The sequence below is a fragment of the Accipiter gentilis genome, chromosome Z (assembly GCF_929443795.1).
Source record: "Accipiter gentilis chromosome Z, bAccGen1.1, whole genome shotgun sequence".
Classification (NCBI taxonomy): Eukaryota; Metazoa; Chordata; class Aves; order Accipitriformes; family Accipitridae; genus Astur; species Astur gentilis.
This window is the reverse complement of record NC_064919.1, coordinates 55,889,215-55,915,865: the sequence shown is the minus strand read 5'-3', so window position 1 is coordinate 55,915,865 and position 26,651 is coordinate 55,889,215. Positions and strand designations below refer to the sequence as shown.

The 26,651-nt window shown below is 36.0% G+C and overlaps 1 protein-coding gene across 5 annotated transcripts in view; it reads right to left on the bottom strand.

The window, feature by feature from the left end:
- The window catches only part of PTPRD (protein tyrosine phosphatase receptor type D), a 382,124-nt gene that overhangs the window by 48,113 nt on the left and 307,360 nt on the right, over positions 1-26,651 (bottom strand). For all 5 annotated transcript variants that reach the window (XM_049794707.1, XM_049794703.1, XM_049794704.1 and 2 more), the window contains 2 exons: positions 16,193-16,316; positions 4,724-4,899 (listed from right to left, as the gene is read on the bottom strand). In XM_049794707.1, coding sequence (XP_049650664.1) covers positions 4,724-4,899; positions 16,193-16,316 — 300 coding nt within the window. The remainder of the gene's footprint in view (positions 1-4,723; positions 4,900-16,192; positions 16,317-26,651) is intronic.

The following is a 26,651-nucleotide window of genomic DNA, read 5'->3' as shown; positions in this document are numbered from 1 at the left end:
TTAGCTATGAGGTCAGCTACATTAGATATCAGTGTCTACTCTGCCATCAACAAATGAAGATTCATTAAAAATGTTAGCAATTTGTACATTTGGAGTAAAAGAAATCAGGGTTTCTCCCAGACCTGCCCTTATGTTTTCTGTGCTTATAGCAAGATTCAGAAATCTTTGGTGGTCAGAAGTTTGTTTCAAAGCTATTCTTACTAAAGAGTCCCAAGTTACAATTACACTGCACTGTGCTTATTCAAATGATTTTGGTTTTTGTGCTATCTGAATCTGAAAAAAGCTTCCCTGATATAATTTATTATGTCCCACTGCTTCAAAAACAAACCCTAAAACCACCAAGCAAAAACAAATCCCCAAACTGCTTTTACTACAATTTCCACCTCCAAGACACACATCTTCATCTACTTGATTATTTCGTCTGTCATCCAATCTCCATTTTTCTAACATAAGGGATAGTCTATAAATCTATAAAAAATGAATTGAAAGACTCAGATGGAGTGTTCTCATTTGGGAAGATTCAGACCTGTTGCATGACACTTGGAACAACAGAAGTACATATTTAGCGTTGCAGCAACCTCAGGAAAAGTCTACCTGGCTTTTCTCCAGACAGTGCCAGCTCTCCTGACTCTCTTGGGTATCAGTGACCAGTTGAAAGAAGCTAAGTCCAGGGACTTTTAACTATCCTTAGATGTTCTTATGGAACTGATACAGGACCCATGCAAATAGTCCCACCTATTTCAATATTGGGAAACAAAATCTGAGACAGCATACATGACTTTTCTACTGGGTTTGTTTACACCTCCCCCTTCCAAGTGAAAACTCAGGATTCAGGATGTTAAACTTTGACAAACCAAGATGATTATTCTATGCTTATATTTTTATACATTTTTGGCTTATAATATTGATGATATCCACTTCCTGACAGTCAAATGAGTGTCTGGATCAGGCTAACAGAATGCCACAAATATAGTTTCCTCAGGTATTCACTTAGTCATTAGCAAATTTGAATGAAGCTGATGATAGTATCAGCATGAAAACGAAAGCCTTCCTCATCAGTATAGAAGTTCAGAATTGCCATTTAGCTTTGACCTGATTGGTGTTTTTGACAGAAGATTCTAATCCTAGGCACTATGATCCCAACATAGAAAATATTGCCAATGAGGTTGAGGAGGGAGGTAAGTATTTTCTCAGTTCCAAAACAACACAGTAAGTGTATTCAAAATAAGGAATTACATAGCAAATAAGGAAAGGATTGAATTCTTTTTCAAGTGAACGATCTGCAACAGTATCCTATCCTGAAACAGGAGGCAGGACCAAATGTATCCTGTTTAAGGCAATATTATCTTTTGCTATAAAGTGAGATTCTCTACCTTCATCTGATTGTTCACATCACTCACTATAGGACATGAGTTGTCAGAACATTTATTAATTCAGAGGATCTAAAAAGAAAAAAAGGACAATCTGCACTGCTGGGGGTAAAGGGGAAGACAAAGAAGTGGGAGAGGTATCACACGTTAATGTTTTACATACTTTACAGCTTTCTTAGTGTAACACAAAACTGTTTTTTTTAATCTCTAATTTGCAACCTTCAATATCATTGTTTTATTTCATTTAGATTAAACTCATATAGGTGACAAATATGCTACCAACACTGTTCCATGCACTGCCAGAGTGTATAATCCTTTTTGATATAAATTATGTGCATAGTAGTTGAACGGTAGGACTGACTTTCTTCCCCTAGTCTGGTTTAGGTCAACTGAGATTCGGGTGGTGACATTTCATACAAAACCAACAAAGTGTGAAAGGTTATAAGTGAAAGAGCTTCTCTTTTTCTGCAGCTTCCTTTTAGGCAAACAAATGAATAATGAATTAGCTGTAACATCTTCATTTGATGTACTCAGCTGCAAAATACGTACATTCTCAAAGCTGAAGTTACTCAGACATCTAACACATGCTAATGAACCAACTTTGTTTCTGCAGATGCAATTAAAATCCCATCTTTATCTATGCAGTCCAGGTTAACAAGGCTGATATCAAGCTGCAGGACTACATAATGAAAAAAGCAAGCTAAACAGAAATGACGACATGGAGATGGAAAGTAGATGAAGTCCCAGAGAGAAATGATCTTGCCTTGCAGCAGGAATAATGATCAGGCTGCCAAGACACAAAAGCAATCAAAAAGGAATCAAAGGAAGAGGAGAAACAAAATTAGTGGAGATCTTCATCTCTAATGGTATGTAACAGTGTTTGTACTTCATGTTTGAAATTTCATTTGGTCTCCTGCCATAATGATATGCTATATAAAAATGATAGCATGAGAAAAAATAACAATGAAATGCTGTCATGGTATTCTTTTCCCACACAGGGATTCCCACTGCTGCCTCACTATCAATACCATTAATTACATTACATGTAGCTACTGTATTAGAAGAAGAGGTGACTGGTATGCCATATTCACAGAGCTACAGATGCTAAGACTGGAGCTGAATGACGTACCGCGTAGCTGGTCTCTAATGCTCTGCATTCAGTGCATCAAACTCACTTGACCTATGAACACAGAATGAGCTAAATTATGCACAAAAAATATGCAAACATAAGCACTGAATGCACAGACAATCCATTGACTAGATTGTCTGGTCTCTCATTATACTTAGGGAATGTATTGCTGCTGAATGCTAATCAATTCTGGAGGTGATTACTATTCTGATCAGTGGATTTTTAGGGTGCAGTCAGCAAATGCTAGAGTTAGCTTAAAACTCTGCTAAGCAATTATTGGAGAGAATAAGTAGAATTTCATTTAGTTACATCAAAATATCTTTCTAGACGGTGGCTGTCTGTGGCCTGCAGTATTAAGATAAACTCTCAAGTATTTAAGTACACCTTCTGCAATGGGCTGCTTATTAGGATCAGATTTTTTCTTAGCACTGATGCTATTTAGCAGCAACTTTATTATATAAGAAGTAATTAGTGAAGAAATGGGCAAAATTTCATTTGCTTAATTCCAAACAACTGTCAGTGCCTAGACTAGACAAGGCCTGTAGACATAAGATAAAATGAAAATTTCTGATAAAATTATCCTCTTCTACATACTAACTGCCATCAGGTATGTACTGGCAGTGGTGTTAATGTAGGTTGAATATACATGCGGAAAGTGATTCTATAATTAGAACGCTATACATTGCTTGAACTGCAAAAACCCTAGTCTTTTTTAAAAAAATGATGAAATGGTAAAAGAATAAATATATACATGTATTTTGATAAGACTCCAGAAAGGAATGACTGTTGCCAAAACGTTCAACAAGTTATATAATCATTGCAATTATATGTAGCCAAGCATGTGAAAAAAATATCAATCCCAAAATAGTACAGCATTAGGCTTTATGGTGCATTCCCCCTGTTCCAAGCTTACACATGCAAAAACATTTTCATCTTGAAATGGAGCTCATCCATGAGTTACTGAAATATCAACTATTATGCAGTTACCTCCATAAGATACTTTTTACTGATTTAAAAGCTTTTCTGGATGATAAATGTCCTCTCCTCCTCCTTAGTCTCTTTCTTTCTGAACTGTTCTTGGTCCTCTGTATTTATGGCATTTTTTAATGCATGTTGCACAGCACCCTTAGGTACCTTAGCTTTTTGTATTGCTAAGGGCCTTCTACCTGCAATCCTGCAGCCTGCCTCCCATTTGCAGCTCCCTACCTCTTCACATAAGCTCCCAGGACAGCATAACCCAGAACGCCTGTGACAGTATTTTTCCCGTGACACTCTTGTTTGTTATCCATCGCCTGGATTTATACTTGCAAACCCTGATACTGTTGTTATGACAGGTTCCCAAGAGAAGTGATTGCCAAAGGAGTTAGAATCACCTATTCTTTCTCCCCTTCCCTGATTTCTACATTTGGATGTACCTTCTGGTTTACACTACAGGACTCATTAAAGCATTTGCAGAAAGGTCACCAATGAACCAGCCATGTAGCACCTTCCCCGGTCAACATGTGCTCACAGCAACAATAACAACTTCATAAGCAGGAACAACCCATGAGTTTTAGTACATCTTGATATAAAATACAGAGTTATTGTGGCAGAAGTATGATGGGGGAATTACCTGCTCTACTGGAGAGGGTGCTGAGGGCTGGACACTCACTTCTCTTTCTGGTTGACCACTTAGAAGGGGTTTTTCCCCTCTTCTTTTTCTCACTATCTTTCTCTTATTATTTTTTTTCCTTTCACTCCCTCCCCCCAAATAACATCCACGATTAGAATTGATGAACACTAATCTTAAGTAATGTTTAATCTATACCATATAAAACTAAATACTGAATGTTGTTGACATATAACTTTCTCATAACAGGATGATACAATCATATTCTTGATCCTACAGAAGAAGTAACATTTTCAATCACCTCCTACTACTTCCAGTATGTTTAAAACAGAAAAAAAATATAAAATCACTGTGGATCAAGAGATTTCAAGTTTTTCAGAGTGTAAAAAAACCCTACAAAAATAAGTGCCGTGACTATGTAATTTCACAGTGGAACTAACATTTCCTGTATAACTGATTTTCACAGTATGGATGCTTTTAACTGGTGGCAACCTAAAAACCCACTGGTTCTTCTGCATATACAAGAGGCAGACAAACATATATGAAAGAAGCAAAAATCTTATGTAAGTGATTACTCAGGTACAATATTATTAACATTGTATATGCTTTCCTTACCCTGGACCTCTCCTCTAGTTTTGTCATCATGACAACAGTTGCACCCCGTTGCTCCCACATCATTCTCCAGAAGTCACCAAAGGTTTCCGGCAATGCCCCTTGAGTTGCTATATAAGCGTTCTGCTTTCTGTATCCATCTATGTAGTTGGCATTGATATAGTCACTACCTGGTATGCCTGCAAAGAGAGAAGAGTGAAAACATGGGGCAGCATTTCTGTTCTGTCCTATTGTACAATGCCTAAAAATCCTGTGACACAGCTTTATTGGTGAATCTGAGCTTGCTGCATGCCAAATAGTACATGGATATTTGCAAGTGAACAAATGCCATCTGGGGAGTCGAGGGATATGATGGCCTCTCTGGGAATAACCATCCTTTTGAAACAAAGGCTCAGTCTAATAAGGAAGTATAAAAGAACCCTGAAAATCTGTAGAAGATGGAGAGATCTGGGAGTGGAAAGAGCAGCATTTAAAAGCTGGTCTGACACTGCCTGCAGTCACCCACCAGTATGGCAGCCCCTGCCTGGGCCAGACAGCGAAGTCTCTCCCCATCAGATGCCCTGAGTAGGCTCCATTTAACACCCTTGTTGAGCTCTCTGCACTTCTTTTAAATATAGAAAAAAAAGGGTTAATGTTGTCAGACTATTAATATTACTGCTACATTCAGTTTTCCCATTAAATGGGAAACTAACTATGAACTTTTGTTTTAACAAAACACATTATGTACGTCAGGTTTAAGAAACAGTGGAGTCTGCTATATGGTGTGTGCATGAGATAAGGACCTCTGGAAGTCTGAATAAAAATGAAATGCATGAAAAGGAGGCAGAATCCAAGACCTGTGGGCACATTGGACCTACACTGTCAATCGCTCAAGGCTCAGGTATTTTGGACAAGACTTAAGAGAGGGACTTTGGGTGTGTCTACCAGACACGTCAATGCTTTGAGCCATATGGAAGCAAGACAGCTCCTAACTGGAATCTCTTTAACTGAGTGTTGTGGTTTAACCCCAGGCAGCAACTAAGCCCCACACAGCCGCTCACTCACTCCACCCCCACCCAGTGGGATGGGAGGAGAAAATCAGGAAAAGAAGCAAAACCCGTGGGTTGAGTTAAGAACAGTTTAATAGAACAGAAAAGAAGAAACTAATAATAATAATGATAACACTAATAAAATGACAGCAGTAGTAATAAAAGGATTGGAATGTACAAATGATGCGCAGGGCAATTGCTCACCACCCGCTGACTGACACCCCGCCAGTCCCTGAGCCGCAATTCCCCGCCCCCCCTTCCTGGTTCCTATACTAGATGGGACATCCCATGGTATGGAATACCCTTTGGCCAGTTTGGGTCAGGTGTCCTGGCTGTGTCCTGTGCCAACTTCTTGTGCCCCTCAAGCTTTCTCGCTGGCTGGGCATGAAAAGCTGGAAAATCCTTGACTTTAGTCTAAACACTACTGAGCAACAACTGAAAACATCAGTGTTATCAACATTCTTCTCATACTGAACTCAGAACATAGCACTGTACCAGCTACTAGGAAGACAATTAACTCTATCCCAGCTGAAACCAGGATGTATGTTCCACAAAAATACTGAAGTTCACATACTTCCTCTAAAGTACTTAATGAGAAAAAAGTTACAAAGTTACAAAGAAAACAGGAGAGGAGCTATAAATGGTGGAATGAAGTAGTAAGGAAGACAGTTCTACAAATATGGCCAAAAAAAAAAAAAAAAAAAAGTTTAGTGCAATTCAGTTAAAACTTCAGGAGACACACATTTGGAGGAATCATCAGTAAGAACCCTAATTAACAACTTCTTTTTCAAGAGACAGATGATCTAGAGAGACGTACTCTGTGGAAAAGCGAGGGTGAAACAAAGATCTACAACTGAAGCATTACACCGAGGGTATGCAATGCCATGTCTGTACTGAGAGTTGTACCGTAACATGCTGCCTGCCAAGGTGAGTATTGGGTGTGGTGAAGATCATGTTACTAGTCTGGAGTAATAAGGCAGCCATGCTCACAGAAAGGTGTAAACATGGACATACAGGTCTCAGTGCCAACCCTCCTGGATGCAGCAGTGCAGTGTCTAGCTTTTAACTCAGACTATGTGCATGTTGGAAGACAAAGCATGGCAGGCACCATTTTTGATGTCACTGCTGTTTTTCTAACCGATGGAGTGAGGAAGAAAAGACACTCGTGAGATCCCAGTTCTGGTAGGATGGCAAAGCAGTGTTTCCCACACTACTGCAGTGTTGAACATGGAAGTGTTCCCCAGAAGAGTTAGCCAAAATACAGAACTGTGCATCACAATAAAATGATACAAAAGGTTTGTTGAAGTAATTAACAGAAGTTAAGTCTTTGAGCAGAAATGAATGATTTATGTTTACACAGCTGAACTATCTGCCACGCCCAAGTTTACAAACCCAGGGTTCGGTCAGGTTCCACAAACTGTTTCAAAAGAGAGGGAAGGAGATACAAGCTCCCTGGCTTATTCTAAAGCTGTGACTATTTTCATGCCACAAAAGAAGATTTGAATTTCTTTGGCTATGAAACACAATAAGTTATCAAGTATCTTTAAAGAAATGTTTCTCAAGCTTTCAGCTCCAAATCTGTTCTGATGCATGGTCTCCTGCTGGTGATGCCAAACCAGGAATTATAGGGGCTGCACACTCCTGTTGTTCCTGACAATCAGTGGCATACACCTGAAAATGTCCTCCAAAATAATTTCAATGGAAAGTAGAGGTACCTCTTTAACATGTTTTTGTTTATTTGTTTTTAGCTACAATTTGAAGAGTTTCTCCACTCATTCTGGGTAGACTTAGTGTTTCATTCCACTACTTACTTAGTAATGAACAAACCCACCGATTAACTGTGACACTAATTAAGAGCCAGTATAATCTTGAAAATATTCAGATTATGGGTTACTGTAGTCTGGCATAAAATTTTGCTTTTATGCCCAAGAAAGCTTAATAATTTTCTTGTTTTATATGTTCAAATTATATTTAAACACAAATTTTAATTTGATTTGTCTTTCTGTACAATTAAAGGAAAAATCTGGCAAAATATTTCAGGGAAGGAAAGAGTTTGTAACTTCAGAAGCACAAGAGAGGCAGCAAACGCCACTCCTCAGCCAAGATGCATGGATGGACACAGGAAGAGTGGTTGACTATGATTAGAACTGATTGAAAGTCTCTTCTTGGAGAAAAAAATAAAACAAACACACCCCCCCCCCCCCCCCCCCCCCCCTTTAAACCCTTTAAAAAACCTACAGCTGAAAAGCATGATTTCCCTCCATGGAAAGCAGAAATTGGAGTTCAAAAGCCTCACTCCTGTAGAGTTGAAACTTTTTTTACATGGCACTTCTTATTGTGGATATTGGAATTAATGACTTAGAAAATACAACTGTTAGGCACAATGCCATATTTTCTTCTTTTATCAAGATAATAAAACATTTTTGCACAAAACAGATGAGAAAGAAAAACGAAGCCAACAGGAGAAATCTACACCAACTGGGTATTATTACCAAAGGAACTGAGAAAGCTGGTAAGAAATGTTTTCTGCATAAATTAGAATTATATTATGATGCCTGGTATCATACTTTGAAGCATATGTTATAAATAAAAGCCTAAGGAAAAAATGAAAAAGAAAAACAACACTCTGTAAAGTGGTTAAATGATCTTCTGGGAAAGCTGTCCTCTGGAGCTGATACTGCACAAACAGCTCAAAAATTAAGTATGAGAAGTATTGCAAACTGTGCACTAAAGAATGATCTTTACAAATCTGAGCAGTCAATCCTAGTACCTCATGTAAAAAACCCCAGAAAGTCTAAAATTATAAATACCCTTGCTACTTACTAAGTTGTATTAAATTTATTGATAAATCATATTAAAATAAATAATTTCTAATTTTTTAGAAGTTCTTTAAATTTAATTCTTTAAATTAGAATCAAGAAAAGCTTTCAGATTATGCCTTCCTTGATCACAGATGCAAGTAAGAAGGAATTAAGATTAACAACTACTGATATTTGAAAAGAGGATTTATTCCCAGCTAGGTTAAAGTGAAAATTTCTACTCTATTTCCCCGCTTGCCTTTTATCAAGAGGACACAAAACCCCGTCTATTCTGTAGCCAGAAAAATCCTTTCACAAGGCAACTCAGCCTCATGGTACATGAAAAGGAGGTGGCTGGGACATGGAAAGGAAAGTTCATTTAACACAGGACCTGAGCAACTCTTAGTGACTTAACTAATGTAGTTTGGGGAAAAACGAGGTGCTGCTCTAACACTGCACTGCAAGATTTTCATCAAGGGTTTATCTCTAGCAGAATACAGTACTGTATGGGGTTATATCTCTACTGAGATCAAGAGAGCAATAGGATTCACAATGCTCAGCTCCATTGTCTCTCTCACACAGTACACATTAGGTGTTTTCTTTGTTCTCCATCCACTCTCATAGTCTTTTCAAGTACCATACCCATTTCTCACACCGAGTCTCTTTTCATCACTGTTTTCATGCATGACCTCGGTTTCACACTCCATTCCAAAATCCTTTTGTACTCTGTAATACCATTCTCCCACTCTCACTTTCTACTTTGCCACACCAATTTTTGCTTCATCAGCTATGTCTCCACAATGCATAAACTTAAAGACCTCCTAGGAAGGTGCCTTATCATAAGAGGCCTAATGAAGTGTGCACAGTTTAAAAATACAAAACCTGAACATCTGTAAATATCTACACTGAGCAAGCAGAAATTATCAAAGGCAAATAAATCTAAATATTAAAATGTCACTTTCTGCAATGACTTTTCTGGCCATAACCCCATTCTGAGCTGAGAAAGCTGAACAATTCTCTGTCAAGTCTAATAGTGCAAAAACAATCAAATGACAACTAGTTTGACTGCAGTACAATGAAATCCAGCAAACCTTTGTTAGCTTCCATAGCTTGAAGGCAACATACCCACAAGCACAGCAGCAATTGCCATTATTACTTAAATTTGGGTTTAATAGTTAAGAAAGGTCAGTTGTTCTGTAAAAACACAGGTCAAGAAGGGGACAAAGCAACCAAATTCTGTCTTCAGTTATATCGATATGAACCTTAACTAAGTCTATTGGCATCAGTGGGGTTTACTAAAGATTCAGGATGGCATACCTGAAGTATAAATATAGGGTAATCCATACAGTATAACCTGACTTTTACAAGTTTCATGAAGGCAGAGACAGTTTCTGCAGAAAAAGTCAGCTAAAGACTAAGCTTCCAGATCATAATTCTACCATAACTATTTTCTAGCAGCCTTTTCAACTATGGTGATGAATGACCAGAGTCTGCAATATTGTTATTCTGACAGACAGGAATTGAGTACAATGGGGGAAGAATCAGATGAGTAGCTGAGCATAAAAGACATCCCTTTTTCAAATATCTCAGGAGAACAAAGCAGTCCAGATTTTACAGAGTAAGAGTGAATAAGCAATGAAAGAAAATTAGCCAATGCCACAATTAAAGTGCAAAAGATTAAAAAAATGAACTCTATAGCTCCTGATTTATGCTGAGACTGTACTCATGAACTGAGATGACAGTAGAGTTTGCTGCAACATAGACTCAGATCCACAAGGCTAATAATGTAGACCTCAGAATTATTCACTTGATTTCCTGAAGACAGTTATAATCTTAAATAGCTTTAATTAGACTTCACGTTCTATTCACAAACTGAAATCAAATCATGAAATTACTTCAAGCCTTTACAAAGGCTAAGTACTGAACAGACTTTCTATTTAAAACAAATTAAACCATAAACTTTTGTTTCTGTACTGCTTTCCTAAGAGATGTGCTGTTAGTCATAAAAAGAGCAGGAAGTAATACGATTAAATTCTGTCATGCTTGTAAACAACTTGGAAAAATGCAATGATGAAGTCAAAATGCTGAAGAAGCTCTACTATGGTTTAAATCAATGACTGCTGTTTCCAACTATGTCAGAGCAAAAATGAAGTACAGCAGCTACTAGGTGCCAGTAACAACTGTTTAAGTAGAAGTTTTTGTAACATTAAATCTATATAGTTAAGGAGATTATCAAATTCAAATGGTCTAAGTACAAATCTGTACTGTAAGAACTCACTGAAAGACGAAGCAGTCAAGACCAATGAAGATATTGTAGTAATGAATATTGATAAAATGAAAGCTTTTTACAAAGACTGAAGAAAATTTACTACAGATCATCCTAACAATGCAAGGTAAGAAGAAAAAAGAAACAACAGAAAAAGAAAACCTATAGATTGCTGGATTGTGGATGGACTATTAGGACTAGGACAGTCTAGTGAAGAGGGATAGGACGGAAGACACGGAATGAGTGAAATGTTGAATTATAGAGAATTATGGGAAGAAGGGTGGGCAGAAGATACAGAATTAAGCAGGACAAAGAAAGGGACTGTGTAGAGGACAGAAGACAAGTATGTGACAGGAAAAGAAAAAGGGGAGAAAAATCCAAAAAAAAGTGAAATGTAGGGGTGGAAACAAAGAACCAGGAGCTGTAGAAGATCTGCAGGCAAGATGAGAAACTTGGATGGTAAGCAGCAGAAAAATGGGCTGGGAAACAGGAGGAGCTCTGTTAAGGAAAAGAAAGGAAGCTTTTGTTTTGTTTTGTTTTGTTTTAAAAGTTTGCTAGTATTAAGAAAGGGTACAGAATGAAAGTAAACATTGTTCCGTGCAGTTCCTCAGAGGTACAGATAACAGCATCATGCCAGCACACTGGCCACAATACACTGAGATAGCAGTATGTTGCATAATAGTACAAAGCAGATATTGAAATCCAACATGATGTCATCAGATTGTGATTACTTTACCGCTGTCTGAAACTTGCTTTAGTGATTCTCCAACTCGTCAGGACTGAGTAACACCAAAGTTATCTATCAAAGGAGTCTTTTTTTTGATAGAAATATTCATTTATACCTCTAAATGATGCACTAAGAGGGCTGATGAATGCCTCTACTAACATGACATGAAATGTTTTCTAGGTTGGTAATTCCTGCAAAAAACAGTTTCAGTATGAGTGTGTACAGTAAATTTTGAGGTGCCAAATCTTCATTACCCATACAAGAACAAAGTCACTGGATGTTTTGCTGAAGCCTTCCTCAATGGACCATGTGGGTATGTACACAGGAAAAAGTCAGAATTGTTCTGAACTGGTTTTAAGAGTATTGAGAATGACAACATTTTTGTCATTAAGTTACAACTATAACAGCCTAAGTAGATCCATAGGCCAAAATTATTATACTCTGACAACTTGTCTCGGCATTGTTGTTGAGACAGCCACTCTGAAGTCTACTCTGTGAAGTCTACTTCATAGAAACTTCTACACCATTAAGTCTACTTCACTGATCTTCCTGTACCTCGTTACCTCATCACTGAAATACTTTTGTTGCTTTTAAAGCACTCCAGGCTTGCAGGGGGAAGAGGCATACAATTACTCTAAGTGTGTCATTACATATTATTAGCAGAATGCAACACAAATGCAATGTGAGAGTGTGCAAATAACTTGCATAGTCCATGACTGTTCAGTAGATGTTGAAGAATTTATATTGACCAGAATACTTTCTAAATCTAAAGATCATGGGCTACATACTAGATAGATCATACATAGATGATAATTTACCAATAAGCAGCAATCAGACAAATAAGAATAATATCAGTTTCTTGCCTTTTTCTTTCTTGACCATTTATATTACAGTCAGAGATGTCCAGCTTTAGCAGCATTTTAAAGGCATTAGATTTCCCGTCAGACAAAAACTGCACTGCTGAAATATGATAGATACTATTTTTAAAATTTTTTTTTAATCACTAGCATTATGCAAATCCATGTCACATATGCCAGACTTTTGTCTTGGATGTCTCCTAAAAGAACTGGCAAGACTTTTCAAAATGCAGAATATTTAAACATTTTATTCCCAGTATTTTATTTACCCTTTAGAGGTTTAAGATCACTGACCTAGCTGTTTTAACTTGATGTATTTCTCTTTTAATCGGTAAATTCTGCCCTCAATTCCATTTAGATGCATACAGTGAACTTCACAATGTTATAACATTCTTTCATTATACTGTAAAATTCCAAGTGCCCCTCTCACACACATCAAAAGATAGCACAACAGGAGCGATAAGGTTTCAAGAACATGGAAACAAAATTTTGCAAAGTAGTATTTTCTTTCAGGTAGAAATTCAAATTACCACAAGTAATCTGAGTTTTCCTTCAAAAGGGACATCCAATGTAATAAAATGTAAACAGTGGTGAGTTTAATAATATAAAAATTACTTGCAAAGTGAGAAATTATGTTGTGGAACTCCATGCTATATGTAATTACAGAGGTCAAGAACATAGCAGGGATTCAAAACCAGGTCTGAACATGTTTAACAAGACTTATAAAAGGTACCAAAACCCCCACTTTGAAAGTGTTACTAAGCCTTGTGTTTCAGGGAGGGCTGATGCAATTTTTAACAACTTGCTATTATCAATGGGTGGAAAGAAGTAATTTGAAATCTCTACTACATGCTCCTTAAGACCTTCCAGGAATCTCTGACTACAGTCAGAGATGGGCAACTGAACAAAACCAGCTTTGTGCCCCATTCTAGAGTAGCAATTATAGCATTCCATGTTTGTGCAACACCATCAAGAGGCAAAGTGACCATCAGTGAGGGATTACAGCTCGGCAGATGCTTAGTTTCTTGTTCATATACATTTGCTTTCAAATAGGAACCAAGTGGCTAGGTGTAGAATGGAGATTTTCATCTCAGAAAGAACACAGTTATTACTCAAACGTCACTGATAATATTAGTCTTATGGGCACCAAAGAATTGCAGATAAGGCCTATATATAAAAATCCAACCAAATATTCTCCATACAATTGTAACAAAATGTGACAGAGTCCAAATTTAGGTCTTGATCAACTTGTTTAGTAACATAGGTAAAGGAGGATTTTTTTTTTTAAAACAATATTCGAAGTATTGATTTCCCTGGTAGCATAAAAACAAACACTGCTGTTAACTAATTAAAATGCTAGGCAGACAGCATATTTTCATTGTAGGAATATTTACTTAAAACTTGAAAGAGAAGTGCTTATTACCAAATATTAAGACCAACATATTAAACTTACAAAAGTACACACACAAAATTTTAGAAACACTATCATGTAAAATCAAACAGAGGGAAAAATTTAAAAGGATAATTAAATACTAATTTATTACTGTTTTCAAGACAAATTATCATTGCATAAACCAGCATTTAATATTTGATTTATGTTGCTTCTTTCACCATAAACTGAAGACTGAGAAAATACTTAACATTTTGCAAATGACCAAATGGGTCAAAATCCCACTTGTGGTTTTATATCTAACACTGATATGTCAAAGTCCTATAGTATTTTTCTGTTTAGGGTTACTGACTGTTATAGGGTTAGAAATTTTAGCCTTATCGTCGTATTTCTTACTTAGAAAAGGGAATCAAACATTACAGTTTAACTGTATGGTGACCCTGCTCCTGAAAATACTCAGTCCTTTCCCACAGGTACAATGTAGATTTTTTTCATATTTTTGCTATTATTTTTAAAAGTACTCTAAGGTACTGTGTAATTTGAAACTTTTAATTACTTAGACTAATATTTTCTGTTTCGCCTCTTAAATTTTTTTCCCATTCTCTGAATATGTTAATTTTCTTTAAGGGAACCAAATTTCATGGGTCATTTACATGAAGGCGACCCTGGCAGACCTTTTTAAGCCCAGATATCTGACTTATAAATTAACAAATACCTTTATCTGCAATTAGATTTTTTCCTCTCCTTCTTACCCCCATTACACAACTCTTTTTCCAGACAAAATCCTGTGAAAATCTTGATTCTTCTGTCAAACAGTCTGATTACTGAGTTAAACATTTTGTTCCAAACAACTTTACATAACTGTTCAAAATAGCTGTCCAATTGCTGTTCCTGGCCTTTCTAGCCCATGTACTTAGTTCTCTTGCCTGGACCAGTGACATAGAAAGGGATATTTTTCTTGAATTACATCACATATAATGCTAATTAAAATACCCTCTTTTCAGTATTGAAACAGGTAGTTCTACCAGGTAGCGGTAGGTTTTCTTACAGCTATTTTCTTCTACAAGGCAATGTGAAAAGTTGTAAGTGACGTTACAAAAAAATCTTGTCAGAACTGCTATATGAGCCTCAGAGGTGGAAAAAATATAAGCAGATTATATGCAAAATCTTCAAGGCAATCATTTAAATTTTCTAATACATTTGAGAAGCTCTTATCTGTGTTATCAAAGCCCACAGTATACACCTGCAATACGTAAGGAAAGATCTAAAATTCAACCAGTGGGACTGCCTTTTCCTTCACCAAGCAGCTAATATTAAAATGGACTACACCTATAAATATTGTTCCTCCTGTATCCAGTGTCTTCAGGTCTGGAGTAGCCAAAGATAAGAAGCTGTTTATAACTGTAAATTAAAACACCTTGCAGGTTAACTTGTAGCATGTTAGGACTGAAATAATTATGACCTTGAATACAGTTCCCTACATCTTATGTATCGTATGCAAGGCCTATCAGCCTTCTTAAAGTCAAATTTTATTTTCATTTATATTGTTTCACTTAATTATATCAGTTATGTTCTGGCTATCATTAATACCTGACTGCGAACAACATACGATAAACTGAAAATTTGTCTTCATCCCAGGAAGCAGGTTAATGGTAAGGCAGAACTGGTAAGAAGAGAAAACTGAGTGAAAACCAGTGCTTCCCATTGCTTTAGCGCTTGGTAAAGGAGACACAATACCCAGTGCTGATTACCTTGGACATTTTGCTTAAGTTAACTCTAAAATGTTCACTCTTTTTGAAAGCTTTTTGTCACAGAAAGATATAATGAAAAGCTCTCATTATACCCCTCTGCCAATCTTTGGCAGTGAAATACTGAGCTTTCAACGTCTGCATGTGGGCATTTGTTTAAACACTCTTGTTTAACATTCAGATTGTAAATGGAAAAGAAGAAAAGGTAAGTTTTATCAGAAAGTTCTCAAAATTGTCCCTGAGAACATAAAGTTGAACTGTTTTTTTTTCCCACATTAAGGATTTGGCAACTGAAACTCAATAATCAGATATGTTGATAATGTCATTGATCGACAAAAACCTCAATTCATGCATGGTTACTGCTATATTTGCTTTGCAGAATTAATATAAGTAAACAGCAATGATAATTTACTTTAGATAACACTTGGCATACACACAGGGACCTGATGCATTCGGTGCTATATGTGACCCTGTGTCAATTTTAGTGAATTTTCATAATGAATTACTGAGAATGAACATCAGAAGAAGATTGTCTGCATAGGAATTTACTGGAAGTACTTTAATTAACACTTCTTTATATTACTATGCAAAGATATCAGGAAGTAAAATTATATTGGATTTTAGGATTTAATTAGTTTAAGTCTAAAGGTCTCCTTACCTTCTATTGCTGAGAGTAGAACACGAGAATGGTCATATGCAATTACATTCGCGTATCTATTCTTTGGTTTGTTTACTTCCAGGTTGGAGTGTTCCCATGTGAACTGCTGACCAGGATCAATAGACTTCAAAAAAGAAAGAGAAGAAAAGAAAAGGAAACCTTTAACTAAGGACTATGTACTTGTTGTATTTATAGTCATTACAAACCATATGCTCCCATAGTTTACTTTGGAAATATTTTGCTTTTGAAAGAAAATTATGACACTGGGATACATTATAACATATTATAGCTTATATAAAGCATTTTGTATTTATGCATCTGAAATTTCCACCAGGTATTCAAACCATAAGCTTTTCAAATCCAAGGCCTTCTCTTCAGAAAGACAAGGGTATGCTATCCATATTTTCATCTTTTCACTCAGTTTGGCACATGAGGGTTTCTAGCATAACAGAGAATGAAAAAATGTTGGAAATCTCAAAAACACTGGGATTAAGGGGAATAAATATTTTTATCTTTCTTTATTACTAAGTGCACATGTTCAAACAATTCAGTGTCCTGTTTACTAAATAAATTCCAAATGCTCCTGAAGAAGTATTCCACAAGAAAGATAATGTTGTTTCTATTCTTTTATTTTGAAGTCAGGCCAACACATGATACCAGTGTTGCTCAGGGAACGAACTGCATATCACCCAGGGACAACATAAAGAGATGATTTTTATTTCCTTGACTTATAAGTAAGAGAGCAATTCAGGCATATTTGAAATTTTAATGATCTGTTATTTATACTCATAATTATATGGTTCTAGAATCACTGTTTATGTCCTGCTTCCTTCATGTTCCAGGATGGAGTTACTGAAGCTTGACCCACACTCCTTCATCCTTCACCAGCAGGAAGACTCCAGGCTCTACTACTTTTACCTCTATGGTTGAGGCATACATATAGCTGGGTAAATACAAAATACATAACAGATGGTACCTGCTTATGCCTGCTATGGTACTGGCTGTACGAAAGGTCATCTCATACTGAGAAGTCACAATTAATAACGTATTGTTTTACTTTCACTTTGTGTAACATTAGAGACCTTAAAATTGTTTCACCAACACATATATGCAACTATGGTTTGCAGCTCATGCCCTTTGCTTAATCCTGGTAAAAATCAGCAGTTCCTTATACCAGGCTGCTATGTATTATAAAAAACTAATGACACAGGTAAACCTAGATGGCGCAGTTAACAAACGCTATGTTCACTTTCCATGAATAGACCAGCAACAAAGCACAAGTTGGAAGCTCCATACTGCCACTACAGCATCAAGCCATCACTTTTACATCGCTTATACTGAGTCCTCCCAGGGTTACAACAGCTGTGAGCCCATTTTACGTTAATGTAAATGAAATATGACCTGTAATCTATTAGAGTAGGTATTATCAGACAAAGAATATGTGTAAAATTAGTTACTGTGATCTATTAGGATTTATCTCTAAGATTAATAATTACTATTTGGCCACTCAGAAAACTACTTCATTCTTACGCACCTTTACGTACCTTAGAAAATTTATTTATGTAACATTCAGTGAATGACTTTGCTTCTTTCTTGAAATTATTCTAAAAAAATTCATTTTGCCTGACTGCCTCAGAGAGACGTCTTAAGAGTACCCCAGCATTTCTGTTCAGGAAACCAAGTCCCAGTACCTTATCCTATCTATTAATACCTTAGACTCACCTAACTTTTGTAAAAGTTACCAGCTAATTTTCCTGAATTTTTCTAACTTTAATTATAGTCCTCTGGAGTTGGGCCTGGTTGAGCTCCTCTGCATAACCTAGCTGGGATTTGCTGAGCAGAGGAGTGTGACAGTTCAGGTTCTGGCTCACCCTTTGCATACTGCTTTACCTATAGTAGCTGACGCAGAGTGTGTGGCAGCTCCTCCCTCAAGAGGAAATGAAACAGGACTTTTTAGAGGAATAAAGAAGAAATGAACTGCTTGGGAGCATGATGAAGGGCATGGAAATTTTACTAGTGGTTTGGATATGATTCACTTGAGTTGTATCACTGTGTGTGTTACTAACAGTACAAAAGGTGTTCCTAAATGGTTTGCAGCTCTGAATGAATTTGATTTCTTTTAATCTCCACAGAATTTTTGTCCCCCCCCCCCCCCCCCCCAGTTATTTTTTTTTAAAAGCAGTATTTGTGTTCACAATCTTAGCAATTTGTGGGAATATGCTTAACATATCTTAATACGTTAATAGCATTAATATCTTGCTCTTACTAAGTTAGTATCTAATTAAGTAGTTATTAACATTAAAACTGTTGATGTTTTTTTTTTTTTCTGCCTTATTGTATTTTGTTTTCAAATATAGGAACAACAAACTATCACCCCGTTGGTATTCTGCCACTTTCAAAAGTAGACAACCCTTCTGTGCTGTGCTTAAGTATAAACATAGCAACCTGATCCTTCCAATACTAAGGCTTGATCCTTCTGTGACCAAAACATTACTTTTTCTCACTACACAATGAAATTCCTATTTATCAATAAAGGAGTAAAATTTTTATTCTATTTTCTTACAATTTAGTTTCATCACAGTAATGTTTTCCTATCCTCTGAAATGGATGGCTGATAGAATATTGAAGCAGGTAAGCACTGCTTCATTTAAAAACACAAATATTTTTATCTTTACTGCTAAGTGCTATTTATGTCACCTAAGGTGAAGAGAAAGAATTTGGAGCACATTTCCATAAGCACTGGGAAGAGGAAAGTCATATGCATATATAGTATATTGAAGACATGTAATATACCCCTTTATCAGCTGACCAGCAATTCATCTACATCATCTGACTTGAAAAGCAATGAAATTTACATAATGACTTATCTCAGCAAGAATCTCCCCTCTTTTCCTTTTTGAGTGAGTGGAGGTGAACAAGATAACTTGTGCAGGAAGTTTGCAGGTCAAGTTTTCAGTATTTTAGAAAGTAATTAGCATGGGTTTAGCTCAGAATTCTAGTAATAAATTAGAACACAAACATTGTAATTTCAAAATAAACAGTAGATGGTCTCAATATATTAATGCATTATACTCTAAATAAAGTTTTGACTAAAATCAATTACTTGACCAGGAATAAAGCACATCTACACTATCTGTGACTACATAGTCAGAATTTTTTGAGAGGCATACATGCAAACATGCTAGCTAAAGAGCAGCCCATAGACCCAGAATAAGGCAACACTGCCCTTCATTGCTCTAGACATAAACCTGAAGGAGTTTAGGTTCCTACCCACAGTGCCCAAATATTCTAGAAATTACTTCCCTATATAGGATGTCACACACACTTTCTCTTCACACTTGACAAAAAAACCTAGAAACTAACAGAACAAACTGGTTGACTAACATGCTGCTACTTTTGAGCCTGGAATGCAGGACTAGGGCTTTACCGTATCAAAAATAAAAAAGTTATACACAAGCTAAAAAAAAAAAGAAGAAACCATAAATTATCTGTTCATAATTACAACTCCTTGCAAACATGAAGTTTAAGGTGCATTTTTGCATATAAAGTTGCACTTAGAAAATTATGATCTAAGTAGATTCTTTACCCATTACGAGAAAAAGCTTCAGATCTATAGTATACCTTTTGTTAATGTGAATTTATATATTATTAAGAATACTTTACATTTAAAGCTTAGCTTCAGCTGTTCAGTATTATTCTTCCCCTTTTCACTCCTTACTGTTTAAGTCATCTAAAGCTGCTTTTCAATACTAAAAAAAAATAAAAATCAAACAGCAGCTTTCTGTCAGCTATTTGTAGAAGTAGATGAGAATATGTTCATCAAAGCAGCATACTATATTCCCCATTCACTTCTTTGTATGATTTATGGCCAGATGGTGTAATTCAGTGATTAATATTTAGGCCTGCATGCAGACATAGTTAACATAAATTATGTCAAAACCAGGCAAATGGACTGAACTTTAATCTTTCCTGTTTTTCTCACCAATCTGAACCACTTTGTGGCCTTACTATACTCCCACAAAGCACTGTTTTGGCAAAAGAAAATTGATCTATATTTCCTCAGACTTAATAGCCACACTGGAACAAAGAGTAGAATGGTATTGGCAGACACATTTCAGAAGTGTGAAAGACCAATAACTCATGAATAACAAGTCTGTACTAACAGTTTTAATGAGTGCTTTAATGGTTTAATGGATGGCACTTTAATAGGATTTCTAGTATATTCATTCTGAAAGCTTGCTTCAATAAAGCTGTCATTAACAAAGAAGTGGATTTCTTCATAGCATAACTATGTAGTATGGGTGCTTTGTGCAAAAGAAATAAAGATATCTGTAATACTGTTATTACCCTCCCATGCTTTGACTAATCTTTCAGCTATTGTGTTCTAAATGGTTGGCTGCTGAAAAAAAATCTGATCCGTTACTAGAAAAAGACCTGAGCAATATTTACTAGTACAATGCACCATCCATAAAGTAGTTGTTTGAGTATGAATCATGGTAATCAAAAAGTGTTTCTAGAAGAATTTCAAACAACCCCCCTCCAGTAAACTCTGTACCTGCTCATTGTGAAGTTTTCCTTTATTTAAACAAGAAGCAAATGTTCCCTGCTGTGATCTTGAGTCTTCTAGGAGTATATCCCAGTACAGTACTGGGCAAGGAATGAGTATGACAAAATGCCACCCTTCCTGGTGTAACCTGACATGTGTCTGCCTGCCCTGGAACAGTGCTGTACTAAGGATGACTATGCCAGCAAATTAAGAGCCAGCAGGCTTGAGTCTTTGTGTGTCATGGGGATTGTGAGTTACTGCACAGGTTTCACAAGCCCAGAAGGGGAAGGAAGCATGTCCTGTAAAAAATTTCCCAGCACTGTAGGTGCTGTGTTTGAGATTCAGATTAAATCATCAAAAAGCACTGGATCACAGAGAAACCTAAGACAAGGTAGAGAAACAACAATGAAAAAGACAAATTTGAGAGGAAGACAATGCAAATAGACTGCAAAACTGGAGAAAGTAGTCAGGTACCCATAAAAATGAACAATTTTTACCAATTTCAGTGACTGTGATGAGAATTTCATATCATAGCTGATGAATTTATAATAGGATGCTCTTGTATTATGCAGAAAACTGGCTAATAGGATGAGATTTACATACTGCGTTACCAAAACATGAATGCTAGATGCATTAACATTAATACACAATCATGACAAATTGCTAACTGAAATTATGTTTTCTTATTAAGGCAGAGTTTTTCACATCACACTGTAAAGGCTGCCATTTTCAAAAGACATGGGGGACCCATATTTTTGCATGGCTATATCTTCTTTAGAACTCCAAGATAAGTTTGTATCCTGGTCCTAAACCAGTTAAAAATGCACAGATGAGACATTTCCTGCTAACTCTTGAAGAAAAGTGACCCAACTGTTCAGGAGTAGCTAGAAATACAACTAAGGCTTTTGCCAAACCCCTCTCAAGAACAAAGATATTTCCTCTACAATATCAAGCTAATATTCCTATGACAAATGAGATCATGTAAAACCTGATTCCAATGTAATTAAACAAGCTATATATGCATATAAATAAAGTATACTTAAGGAGGAAAACAATCATTATTTGAAACCATCTCTGAAGGACAGTCTATTACACAAAAGCTTTAGAAAACCTAACTCATAAGAACAATTCCTACTATTTTGTATTTCTTTGCCTCCAGTCTTAAGCGTAACCTGTTTATTCTCCACCTGTAATTAAAGTCCTTTGTCCGTAATAACATAACCAGTTGTGGTGGAAATAATTTTGTGTTAAAACCAGAGGATTACACTCAACTTCATGTAGGAAATAAATATCAGGAGCAGAAGAATGCTTGAGTAATGAAGAACATTGCTTAGTTTAAATCTTTTTTGTGATTAAAGTATCCTGTTGTTTTGTTTTATATAGTACATGAAATACAGCAGCTCTTAAACACTAAACTTTGTAATTGTCTCATGAGACACCAGTGCTGCTTTAAATTTTCAATATAGTTTTAAAGCACTGACAACATTTGGTTTTTTTAAGAAAGGAGTAAAGGAGTGAAATTCTTCACTGATCCAATTTTCCTTCATAAAACGCCTAAAAGTATTGCAGATGAATCTTTCTAAAAAGCCCCCACAAAACTCAGTTTTACCTATAATGACCTACACAATCTGTCTTTGAATAATTTTTCTTGCTATAAGGAGTGCACCACTTTTCTCTTCCTACACATATCACTTTTCAGTTGGGCAAAATAAAACTGACATTTATTACAGTATTTGACTATTTCAACCATCTCTGTGGAATTCCTTGGCAAAATAGCATCAGGTATCAGACCAAAACTGAGCATCCTAATCTGATAACACCAGCTTTATTTTATCTGAATATTCTTTTAATTATATAAGCATAAAAAAAAAAAAAGTTGATATCACAAGGAAGCATCCACACCACAAAGGAAGGAGTTAATACACTACTATAAATCTTGACTAGTGCCACTTCAGATTCCTGCATTTATTCTCTAACATAACTATCCTGCTGGCTCGGATACTATCCTAGGTGGAACTAAGCACCAAACAACCTAGGTGAATGCAACAGCATATGTGCTGTTAATAAGAAGACAAACAACTTTTCACGGTTCACTGACTACACTAATTGTTTATAAATGGAGCACATTCTATGAAAGTAAAGTTACAGAATACCAATAAATGATGTTTGTAATATTAGAAAGAGGAAACTATTGTAAAGATAAAGAATAGAAACCACATTTTTTCTAAGAAGAAATTGATTTTTGCATATGAGTCACTATTATCAGTAATGATATGGCAGTTAAGTGTCGCTGTTTCTTTGGTAAAGATTAATTCAGTAGGTTATCTGTTCTTTTAAAGTGTTTTATATCAATAGTAAGTTTTATATGTGCTTCTACTATACAAAATTTATTGTGTTTTAGTGTCCACTGTTCACCTTGTTGCAGCTTAAGATACAAAAAGATAAATGTACTATATTCAGTAAACTGTTTTCTCATCACAAATCCTACCCACTGATACTGCAAAGCTGCAATAAAACTTGTAATAGTACACCAGTGTGGCACAGAGTCAAAATGCATCTTCATCTTTTCCAATACTCAGTGTTAAAGCAAAAGACTGGCTGTAATTTACAGAAAGAAGCCTGATGAGGAAAAACATTAAAATTATATAGAACTTCTTGTAACACTAGTTAACCAGTGCACACACACATACACGGAAAGCAAATCATACAAAATAACACACAGAGGCCAGTAGTGTAATTTTGTGTTGCGGAGACAGGTTCCACAAAAATGATAGGAATCTGAATCTGCTTCCTTAAGGGAGTAAAGCTATGACTACAGATCTCAGATAATAAATGTGAAACTATTTTACACAAGACCCAGGAATCTGCTTTAGAGGAATAGATTTTCTGTTCTATGTTATAGGAGGAAATAACTTTACAAATACATCTAGTGTATTGCATAAAGTAGGCAGAACATTACTGTTCTGATTTAGTCTGTCTCTATGAGTGCTTTTTATTGTTAAATTCTGAAGCCTGAGTAAAGAAGGAGATAAAATATAAAGGTCAGTTTCTTATGAATATGGCTTTCTGCTTAGCAGCTGTCAAGTCCATATGGAGCCTTGCATTACATAAAAATCCCACTGAAACTGCCAAAGCCAGCAAAAGCTTCATAATAATCAGTTGGGGTCAAGAACCTTGCCTTTAAATTACGGAATACGAAAGAACTGTATGACAAAAAGGATATGTCATGTTAACATGGTAAACCAACATTTTGCTAAGGCTTGGAGATTGCAAGCTAATAATAATTAATGAAGGATTATGAAGTTTATTTTGAAGTAGAAATTAACTTTATTGAGAAGAGGACATAGCACTATCTATGCTAATACTACAAAACTACTTTATCCAACAGGTGAATTAAAAGTTTATTTAAATCTTGCAATAGTCATAATCATTAAGGCTTGGCCCCTGTTCTCCCATGAAATCTGGTATTCAAGGTAAAGTTGTGAGAGAAATAATGATGCAAGTCTCCACTGTTCTCATGATCATCCCCTCTAAGAGCTGAGGTAGCAGAAGTCCTGAAGAAGACACTATGAAATAGTTTCTGAAGACTTGTAGAAGTAGGAACTCTTTCAATCAAAGACATCGAAGCTTAGAAAAGTTTACACAGCTGGAAGATGGTCTGTACTGGAGAATATACTCCTTTTACCACATCATAGTAATGAAGGAATCCTGTCTTCTCTCATGGTCTAGGTCTACAAAGAAGTTTTCCTTCACCTTCCCTAGGAAGGTGCAAGGAAGTTAGGGGGTTTCATTAAAAAATGATGCCAGAGGGTATAAATCAGCAGAGGAGACAGCATGTAGATGTGCGTCTTCTATGAGAGAACTTTTTTCTCTCTTTTTGAAGTAATGAAGGGACAGGGAGGTTTCTGTCTATCTGAAGAGAAGTGGGAACAGGCAAGGAAGCGAAACTTCTCCAAAAGGAGAAAAACAAACTTGTATGGAATTTTGATCAGAAATTTTGATCAAAAGGCAGTGGATGAAACAGGAGCAAGGATGGAACAGGAGCAAGTATTCAAATACTGCTGAACAGCTGTGCATATAATCTGAAAATATGTGTTCGAGTTGTGAAACAAGTAATTCGTTTGAAGTGGCAAATAAAGTAAGGTGTCCTAAAAAATAATTAGAACATCCTTTTGAAATGGAGCTAACCTCCTGAAAGAAATTCTACAAGCTGGATGAGAAGTCAGTGTTCATCGGGATATTATATATATATATTATATATATATCTTATTTTATCATATCACAAAGTTGTCTTAACAATTGTTGCATACTATCAGTCTATTTTTGAAGAACTTCATCCATGCAATATAAAAAATTCCATAAAAAGTAAAATAAAATAATGGTATGCCAAGGAGGAAAGGGCATTATGAAAACAAAACTTTCATCAGTAGTAACTGATGAAAAATGTTTGTTTCCCCAAATGGGAATTAACTGGAGGACTTTATTGCTATCCATAAAGCTCAGGGGTTTCCTGCTGCATGTTATACCTTTAACTCTTGAAGAAGAAAAATACCTCTTTTTCCTTCTGTGCCATCATTTCAAATGCAATCTGAAGTGATAATAACTGGACAGTGACCATCTGTACTCATTTCTGTCTCAGAATCAGATAGTTGCCTTTAAGGGACATTAGTGAGGACTGCTGCTTAAAGAGAAGGTCCCAATACCCAACCACAAATGTTCCCACCAGCTCTCTTGTGCTGGCATTACAGTTCATGCAGCAGTGTGGTGAGCTAGTTCAGGGAATTGATCCAACCAAAAACAGCAAAGAAAAATAAAACAATTAGTTTTCAGCTGAATCTATTTCCTGAGATAATCCTTGAACAGCTGCACATGCACTAGTGCCAGGATTGGCACAAGAGAGACAACAGGAATGCACAGCCAAGACAGGGAGATGACTTACAGTGATCATCAAACTGCAGCCTTAGTCCACTGCCTAGACCAGACCATGAAATCAAATAGCATTGCTTTTCACTAATTCTGTTTCAAAATGGATGAAATTGGACTAGATGGAAATGAAGTGGTATCTCTAAAGCTGGGATTTAAAGACAAATGTTGAACCTCCTTGGGCAAAGCAATGTGAAAGAAGCTTGATGTTGATCTACAGTTGCCCACATTTTAATCTTGAATGTCTGATCACTCTGCCCCAGCTGGTATATTTTGTAACAAAAAAACCCCAACCACAAACAAAAACCAACAAAACAAAACAAAAAACAACAACAACAACAACAAAGAGAGAGAATGTGAAAGCTGAGCTGTTTACACAGACTGTTAAAAAGTTCTGGAAGGACAGATATTAAGAATTTAATGATTTAATGTGTCTTCACAATGCTGTCTATAAATGGTTAAGATTATGTTCTCAAGATGATTTTAATGAATTAAATAATAAAGGAAGCGTAAACCACTAAAACTTTTAAGTTATATTACAGCATAAGAAGAACCATGTCATCTCCATAACATGCTCAAGAGGTAGTAATGGTGTATTTTTTTTTTTAAATTGAACTTATACTACATTATATCACTTGTAATGACATTTTTTATTTATTAAATGGAATTTCCTACACAGATATTCCAAGGAATCTGCCTAGAGTACAACAGGAAATGATTGTCAGATTTCTACCAAATGTTAGCTTTTCTTCTGGTGAACATCCTGTTACATAGATTTCCCTGTCTGATTTTTTATATGCTACAATCTTCATACTTAACAACACAGGATTTACACATAGAAATGTGAGAAGATACTCCCACATATTTTGTGATTGCAACAATAAACAGCAATCCTGAGATGCTCTTCAAACAAACTTATTTTCATGAATTTTTGTTGAGACTATATTTTCCTTTTGAAAACTAATGGGATTCCTTTTTAGAGCAGTCTTA